General features: G+C 36.0%; 1 protein-coding gene across 1 annotated transcript; it reads right to left on the bottom strand.

Annotated features, from left to right (window-relative positions):
- Positions 1 to 6,432: 6,432 nt before the first annotated feature.
- On the bottom strand, positions 6,433 to 7,293 carry LOC113359283. The gene is made up of 2 exons (XM_026602946.1): positions 6,625 to 7,293; positions 6,433 to 6,477 (listed from the first exon to the last, which is right to left on the bottom strand). Exons 1-2 carry the CDS (start codon positions 7,291 to 7,293, stop codon positions 6,433 to 6,435), a joined length of 714 nt encoding a protein of 237 aa, XP_026458731.1.
- Between the last annotated feature and the right edge of the window lie 2,037 nt (positions 7,294 to 9,330).

Below are 9,330 nucleotides of genomic sequence, written 5' to 3'. Positions count from 1 at the left end.
TAAACTCTGTATGATGGGTTGGTCCTTACCCATAGTTTTGTATCTCATGCTCTGTAAGTTTTGTATTTCCTTCATTAATTTTGTTTTGCTGAATTTTCGTTTTAAGTTTCTCTGCATACATTCCTGTGGCTTTAAGCTGTTTTTTTTACCAGTATCATCATGTGTGCTTGGCATGGTGATGTGTCGCAACTTTCTGATCAATTGCAAAACTCTCTGATTTTAAGCAATGGAAATGACTTTGTGCTGAGTCAAATTATCCCATATCGCTTTCAAAATAATAGGCGACTATGGACTAGCACTGCTCTAGGTAGGTTTATTGCTCCTATCCCTGCTAATAGAATTTTTTTTGATATCAGACAAGCTCTTTCTTTTCTTTGGAAAGTTAGAGGTAGGATTTCTGTTAGGAGAACTAGTAGAAGTAGATTTGTTGTTTTCCTTATTAGATTTGAAAATGAGCATGAGATGAATCGTGTTTTATCGTTAGATACTAGAAGAGTTTTTGGGGACCTTTTTTGTATCAAAAAACTAAAAATCACTGATGATATTAGAAACTGGTTTCCAACAATGGAGATGTTTTTTATCACAATTCAAAACCTCTTTCCTGAGCAAGTTACTAGTGAAAACCTAAGAAGATATTTTTTTGTCAATGGTCATATTACCTCCTTTGGTTTTCCTTATCGCCGTCATAATGGTAGGGTTTCTATCAATGTCAAAGCCTTAGTTAATATTAGAGCACCAATCCGTTTTTCGGTTAATGCTGAAAATGCTCTTGGATTTTACAATGGGGTGAGCTTTGAATTCCATAATTTCCTAACATTATTCTGTGGTTACTGTGATCGGATTGGCCATAAGATTAGTGAATGTGCAAGATTTGATATTGCACAACATCAAGCAGAACTACAACAAGCTGAAATGGAAGCTCACTGGGCAGCCATGCAACATCAACAAGAAGCTGAAATTCAGAATCATGATCCCTTTTCATATGATAATATGGAGGAAGTACACCCAGCCATGGTGCAAGAAGGTATGGATTGGTCTGAGGTCTCCTTATCCTCCTCTTCAACTAGTTCTCTAGCATCATAAGTAACATTTACCGATATTCAGCGAGAGTTAGATGAAGAGATAGCAAGTCAAGAACATAAAAGCTCACATCATGTAGCTTTTCAGCAAGTGTACAACACTTTGGACTTCTTAGACCCTCCAGCTACAAATAGTGTACCATCCTCATCACAACATCAATTTCTACAGCTGAACAAGACTACTGGAACAATTGGAATACAATGGAGAAGTATTTCAATGAAGACATCAATTTGCCAACATCTAAAAGAATAAGGGTAAATGAAGTTGAAAGAAATACTGCAACAGCTGAATCTAGAGATGTTATAGTTATTGAACCAACTGTCACCTTTACGGATCCTCCACACAAATGGTTCAAAGGTCAGTCAAGCTCAGGCGCAGTACAAGGAAATGACAACTCCCACAAATCCAACTCAAAGTGAATATCCATATCTTGAAATACAGCATCAGGAAACCATTACGGCTTATATGTTTTTTTTTTGTGATATGTTACTAGCTTCATGTCTTGTATATTATTCTATCTTTAGTTTTTTGGTTTGCTTTTTTAGTAGTTTGCTTGTAATATAGCTTTAGTTCAGTCCCTTGTAATATAGTTTTCTTTTATCATATAGCTTTCTATTTTCCTACCCTGTAATATAGCATATAGCTTTTCCCTTGGTTTGTATTTTCTTCTATGTAACTTCTTTTGCTAGTCCCCTGTAATATAGCTTTCTATTTTCCTACACTGGTTAATTGAAGTTCTGATCTTTTAGTTTAACACTGGCCAGAGTTAGTTTTGTTGATATAGTTTTCCTGGTAAAGAAAGAGTTTAATTCTTTTTAATTTCTCCTGAATAAGTGATCATTCCTGTGAAGTTGGTTTTAATTCTCTAACTGTCACATGTATTATTTTAGTTTTTGAATTACTCTTTTCAGTACAGGTTTTTGTTTTCTTTAACCTTCCAGACTGGGAATCTCTTAACCCATCTCTGGTTTCTCCTAGTCTTTGAACTATTCCTTTATTTACCCTGGGGCGCTTTTCTACCAGTCCAATTTTTTTTCGAACTCGTCTTTTCTCCTAGTCTGTGTAGTCCTTCCGTCACAGGTTTTTTCAGTGTTACTACTTACACCTGTGTTCATCTCTAAGACCCCCTACTTTGCCAGTTCTTTCATTTTGTTTCTTGTGTTTTCCCAGCAATTTACAACCTGCTTTGTTGGTTTTGGTTTTATCTTCTGTCTCTATTTTTTATAGTGGCCTGGTAGTCTTTTTCTGATTCAGTTATGAAGCTTCTTTCTTGGAATGTCCAAGGAATTGGGACTCCCATAACTCAGGACCATTTCAATCATCTTAATTCTTACTATAAGCGAGACATTGTTTTTCTGGCTGAAACCAAAGCCCCATTATCTAGAATTTAGCCGTTTTTAAAAAAATACCATTTCTCTGATTGGTTTATCGTTCCGTCCGTGGGAATCGCAAAAGGGTTAGCAGTAGCTTGGCATAATAATATAGAGTTGAAGTTGATCTCATATAACTTAAATGTATGTCACTTTGATACAAAAATTGGAGAAAAGGAGGTGATTTTAACATGTGTTTATGGTGCAGTGAAATCAGAAGACAAAATAGAACAATGGTCTTATATAGCTAACATTGCACAACAGATAAACAAGCCTTGGTTACTCATTGGAGACTTAAATGTGTTTCTGGACCTAGATGAAAAACAAGGAGGAAACAAAAATAGTTCCAGCAGCAAGTCTTTCATAATTCATACCATCGACTCAATGGGACTTCAGGATTCCGGATATGAGGGATCTCCTTTTACATGGTCAAATAACATACAAGGCGACGCCAATATATGTGAAATGATTGACAGAGCCCTGACATCAGTTCAATGGACGCAAAATTTCCCCAATACCAAGGTACGTCATCTTCCTAGAGTAGGTTCAGATCACACTCCACTTTTGCTTGATTCACACCCAGAAAAACTAATATTACAAAAACCTTTTAGATGCGTTAGATCCTGGATTTCTCATCCTTCGTTCTCCTCATTAATTGCTAATTCTTGGTCTCTCCATTCCAGTAGCGCTCAGAATTATAACATCCATTCCAAACTTCAACTTCTGTCTACAGACCTATTTCATTGGAATTCAGATATATTCGGAAATATTCACAAAAATATAAAATTCTTAAACATTAGAATTGATTCCCTTCATAAATCCGGTAGTTTTGCAGCCAATCTATAAAAAATTAAAAAAATTCAAACAGAACTAGGAGAGTGGTACAAGATTAAAATTGATTATTATCACCAAATTTCTAGGGATAAATTCTTCAAGGAATATTATCAAAACACAGAATATTTCCACGTCACCGCTTCTAATAGAAAAAGAATAAATGTCATCCATTCTCTTAGAGAACCTTCAGGCCTATGGATTTCTGAAAGAGATCAAATCAATTCGTTCCTGATAAACCATTTCTCTCAGATAGGCACTTCTCATATCCCTAATTACTTGGAAGACCTCTCTAATATAATAGAGCCCTGTATTTCTGAAGAGGAAAATATTTCCCTATCCATCATACCTTCGCACCAATAAATTTGGAACACTATTTCTAATATGAATCAGTGGGGAGCTCCAGGACCGGACGGTTTTCAGCCGGGTTTCTTTAAAGCCAATTGGGATGTTTTAGGCCCAGAATTAATCCATTATGTACAAGATTTCTTTAAATCCGGAACCTTAGACCCTAGTTTAAATTACTCTTACATTACTCTTATCCCAAAAATTGCCACCCCACAAACCCCAACTGACTTTAGACCCATTATCCAGAGTAATACTATATACAAAATTATTTCTAAAATTCTTTCCAACCGTCTAAAACCAATTCTGAATAAAATAATTTCTCCGAACCAATCAACCTTTTTACCTGGTAGACAAATCACGGATAACATTATTGTTGCCCATGAGCTTATCCACACTATGAAAACTTCTAAAGCCAGAAAAGGCCACTTCGCTCTAAAATTAGATTTTTCCAAAGCCTTTGATAGAGTGGAATGGAATTTTATTAATTTTGACCTTACAACGCTAGGCTTTAGCAATCACTTGGTTAATCTCATTATGCAATGTATCTATACAACTTTTTTCTCCATCCTTCTAAATGGCTCTCCGGGTCCAACTTTCAAAACTTCTAGAGGGCTAAGACAGGGCGACCCTCTCTCTTGATACCTCTTCCTAATCTGCATGGAAATCCTCTCTAGACTTCTAGAAAAGGCGGTTTCTGATAAGAAAATTTCTGGTCTAAAGATAAACAAAAGTGCTCCCAACATTTCCCACCTTTTCTTCGCCGGTGATTGCTTCCTTTTCACAAAAGACGACTTAGGCGAAGCAAAAAAATCTTCTAGACATCTTATCCAGTTTTGGTGAAATTACGGGTCAAATGATAAATCTTTAAAAATCCGGAATATATTTCAGCCATAGAATTCATCCGAAATATGGGAAAATTATTGCGAAAATTCTAAAAGTCCCTCTGATGACAAAAAATGATAAATACTTAGGAACACCGCTCTTTTTTGATAAAAAAAAGAAAGGAGAATTTTGAACCCCTTCTACCAAAGTACTATCATACTCTACAAGGTTGGAAATCGAAATTACTCTCTCAAGCTGGAAGAACGGTGCTGATAAAATCGGTTCTAGAAGGCTACCCTACCTACCAGATACAGATCCTTGACCTTCCTAAGGAAACCCTAGACAAAATGGATAAAATCCAAAGAGACTTTTGGTGGAATAAAGATAAGAACAAAAAAAGAGGAGGTTATTTTAAGGCTTGGGCCAGCATTTGCAAACTAATATCACAAGGAGGACTTGGAATTAAAAACCCACATCAATTCAATATTTCCCTCCTAACGAAGCTGGCTAGCATATTTATCTCAGAGCACGATCAACTTTGGGCTAGATTATTGAAAGCCAAATATTTTCCTAATAACCACCCATTAGAAGGTTCTAGAAAAACAAATTTATCCTGGATTTGGACAAGCATACAAAAAGGGTTAAGCCTCATAAAAGGAAACTTCGTTTGGTAAGTCAAAAATGGAGCTTCGGTCAGAATTTGGGAAGATAAATAGATTCCTACTGAAAATACTATTCAAAAACCAACTGATTCTACGCATCCTATTCCACAAAGGGTGAGTGAACTGATTACACAAGAAGAAGGTTGGGATCAAGATAAACTAGAGATTATCTTCATGAATGATGTAAAAGAAAAAATTCTATCCATCTCTCCAAATAATCAAGAACAAGATAAGGTTAGATGGCAACACCACTCCTCAGGAATTTTCTCTGCAAAAAATGTCTATAATTTCCTTATTAACCAAGACCAAGAAAACAACAACTCAGTGGAAGTTCCTTGGAAAAAGATTTGTAAAATTAAAGTGACTCCAAGGATAAAATTATTCATTCGGAAATTAGCTCAAAAAGCTCTCCCAACAAATGCAAGACTTGCAGCACATAACAAAGATTTCATTACGGATTGCCCAATGTGTAACGCTCAGGTACAAGAAACAGAGCAACACCTACTAAGATCTTTCCCTTTTACTAGAGCTATTTGGTTTGGGATTTCTCTAGATGTGGTCAACTCAAGATATGATACAGATTCGATCGCAACATGGATTAAAGAGTGGATTACGAGACCAGATCTTGAGAAACTCTCTGATAAAATTGCAACAATCACTTGGTTTATATGGAAATATAGATGCTCAGTAGTTTTTGATAAAATTAAACCAAACACAAATTCTCTTATAGAGCAAATAAGAAAATTCTTACAACAATACCCTCTAGAGAATATTGAGAAGAACAAAAAAGTTCAACAAGGTAAGATTATGTATAAAGAAAAATGGTCAAGATTAACATCGGAATAGATTCTATTCATAGATGTGGCTTTTAAAAAGGAGAATTCAACCATGGGATATGCTTTCATCCTATATTAGGTGGAAAACGAAACTTTTATGCAAATTGCAGTGGGATCAGATAGGGCTTCTTCAGCATTCCATGCGGAATCAAAAGATTTATTAAAAGACGCCTCTTGGCTGAGTGATAATATTTTATCTAGTGTTACTTTAGTTACAGATTGCAAATGCTAGTTGAAACCATCAATAAGGAATGTAAAATACCAGATTGGAGTGCAGAAAACACCATAAAGGAGACTCAAACAATTATGCAAAAACTCCCTCAAGAATGAGAGCTTGTGATTCCCATATGACTTTAATGTAGTCCATATTTTTTTTTGATGCTACATTTTGTGCATCGGTTTCAAAGCAAACTTGTTGCAGTTTGAGTTTCTCTGCGCATCGTATAGCTCGCAACAAACTTTCCACCTCTGCATGCTCCGCGTCTAAATGTCCACTATCATAGATGCAGCATCCCCGTTCAAAGGCATCTGTAAAATTTCGAAGAATTAGTCCAATGCCAGTATGAGTTTCAGACAGAACTTTTTTAAAGGAAGCATCACAACAAATAGAGTATGAGGGTGCAACAGGTGGTATCCAAATATAAGATGCATGGTTAGTTATGTTATTTCTACTACCAAACCAGTGTTTCTCTTAATCATGCTTCTTCCTGTCATGTTGTTAAGATATTGTATACTGCGTATAACTTCTATCGGATTGGGTTTCTTTCCATCAAAGAAATTTCTGTAACGTTCCTTCCAAATCTCCCAGCATGCATTCGCCATTTTAACTATCCAGTAACTATCTAACTTCGAGAAGTTGCTTGTGAACCAGCTTCTGATCCACTGAGATACACTATGGTTTACATCTTCCATACTTATTCTTGCACCTGGAATTGAGGTCCATACAGCCTGGGAAAATGCGCCTTCCCAAACAATATGTTTGGTAGTCTCTATACGTTGTTGGCACATACTGCAGGTATCACCACTATAATGCTTCACTCTTGTCATGCGTTCACTTGAAGGAATAATATCTTGTACACACTTCCATAGGAAAGTCTTGATCCTGCGAAGCATATTTAAACTCCAAAGCTTTTTCCAAAAGGATGCCATTTCAGCATCATAGGCAGTAACTGTATTGGTCTTTAGTTCAACCAATTTCCTATAAGCAGACTTTACCTTGAATTTACCATTGCGGGTGAGTGTCCAGATTAATATATCTGTAGAATTTGTAGGAATCTTCATACGAATGATTTTCTGAACATCTGCAGTAGAGAATAACTGGTGTAGGACTGTAACCTTCCACATGCTTGTCTCTTTATCAATAAGATCACTGGCAGTACTGTAGTTGACTGCAAGATCAAATTTTGCTATTGTGATTGGTGGTTTTTATGCTCCTGTTATCCAGTTATCCTTCCAAGTTAAAATCTTATGTCCATCTCCAAGAAACCAGAAAATGTATTTGTGCATGAATGGTACTTCACCTTGAATACTCTGCCAGGCCCATGTTGTGTTCTTTTTCTTCTTTGAGTGTAGGATTGAGGTATCTGGGAAATTCTTTTCCTTTAAAGCTTTGGCCCATATTTGATGAGAATTACGAAATATTCTCCAAACAGATTTTTCCAGGAAAGCTTTGTTAAAACATTTCAGAATCACGAAACCCTAAGCCTCCATTATCTTTGTGGGTGTTAATTTTATCCCAAGAAATAAAATAAACCCTTTTTCCATCTTTCTTTTTCCACCAAAATCTTCTTTGAACTCCATCCATTTCCTTTAATGTATTCTTTGGAATTATAAGAATACCCATTTGATGAGAAGGCATGGCATTGAGTACATGTTTCACCATCACTGATCTACCTGATTGAGTTAGGAACTTGCCATTCCATTTTAACAGTCTTGTCTTCATTCCTTCCACAAGGGATGAGAAGGATGAAGTTTTTCTTCTGTTTAGAAACAATGGGATTCCTAAGTATTTTTCTTCAAGAGACATTTTCTTCATCTTCAATCTTTTTTAGTAAAATCCTGCAGTGCCTTGAGTGCAAATGTTTTGAGAAGAAGACAACTGATTTTTGGAAATTTATCTGTTGCCTAGAAGCTAACCCAAATTCCTTCATAATTTGTAGAAGATTATCAGCATTGTGTATATCAGCCTTCACAAAAAGCAAACATTCGTTTGCAAATAAAAGATGTGAAACTGGTGGTGCGTTTCTTGCGATTTTGATACCCTGGATCTTTTTTTCACTTTCAGCCTTAGCTAGCCTTCTAGTGAACATCTCCATTGTTAGTAACAACAGATAGGGTGACAATGGGTCACCCTGTCTTATTCCTATGCTTGGTTTAAAAGCCTTACATGATGAACCATTAAGCAATATATGTATCTCCGTTGTACTGACACACTCTTGTATTAAGTTGCAAAAGTGATTTGCAAACCCAAAAGCTTCCATAATTTCACGCAAAAAAGACCACTCTACACGATCAAACGCCTTTGAAATGTCCAATTTTAATGCCATGTAACCCTTCTTTGTTTTCTTTCTTCTCGTGCATTGAATGATTTCATGCGCAAGAGTAATGTTGTCTCCAATTTGCCTCACAGGTACATAGGCTTCCTGCATGGGTGAAATCATATTCTCCATCAATGGTTTTAGTCTTAAAGCTATTATTTCGGTGATGAGTTTGTATGTTGTGTTACATAAGGTTATTGGCCTATAATCTCCAGATGCATACTTTTTAAAGATGTGAGTATTTCTTCTTCTTGTGGTATGCTGATCAGAGTTGTATTCTCCACATCAGTGATACACTTTGGAAGGATGCTGAAAAGTTCTTCATTGCTTTATGTATTGGTTGTGCTCATAATATTTGTGAAGTATGATGTAAGATGCTCCTCAAGATTCTCCCTACCTGAACACCAGCTGCCATTGGGTTTGAGGAGGGATTCAATACGATTACTTGATTTCCTTTTATTTGTTTGCTGATGGAAGTATTTCGTGTTTTGATCAATCTCATGGAACATCGTGTCTCTTGATTGTTGTATGTAGAACTCTTCTTCACGAGCATGCCATTCATTTATTTCTATTTCTATCTCCTTTATCTTAGAGGTAGTATCTTCACTGGTTGGTGATTGCTGCAAAAAAGTTAGTTCATCTTGGAGACATTTAATTCTATCATATATATTACCAAAATTTCTTTGTTCAATTTAGACAAGTCTCTCCTAGTTGTATCTAACTTCTTATCAAGCCTAAAAGCAGCGGAACCATGTACAATATTAGACCAAGAACTTTTTATTTGGTCTTTACAAGATGTCTCTCTAAGCCAACATTCAAAGAATTTCCAATTTCTAGTTTTAAC

This window comes from Papaver somniferum, chromosome 3 (genome assembly GCF_003573695.1).
Source record: "Papaver somniferum cultivar HN1 chromosome 3, ASM357369v1, whole genome shotgun sequence".
Lineage (NCBI taxonomy): Eukaryota > Viridiplantae > Streptophyta > Magnoliopsida > Ranunculales > Papaveraceae > Papaver > Papaver somniferum.
Note: the sequence above shows the minus strand (reverse complement) of the source record. Positions and strands in the feature narration are given on the sequence as shown.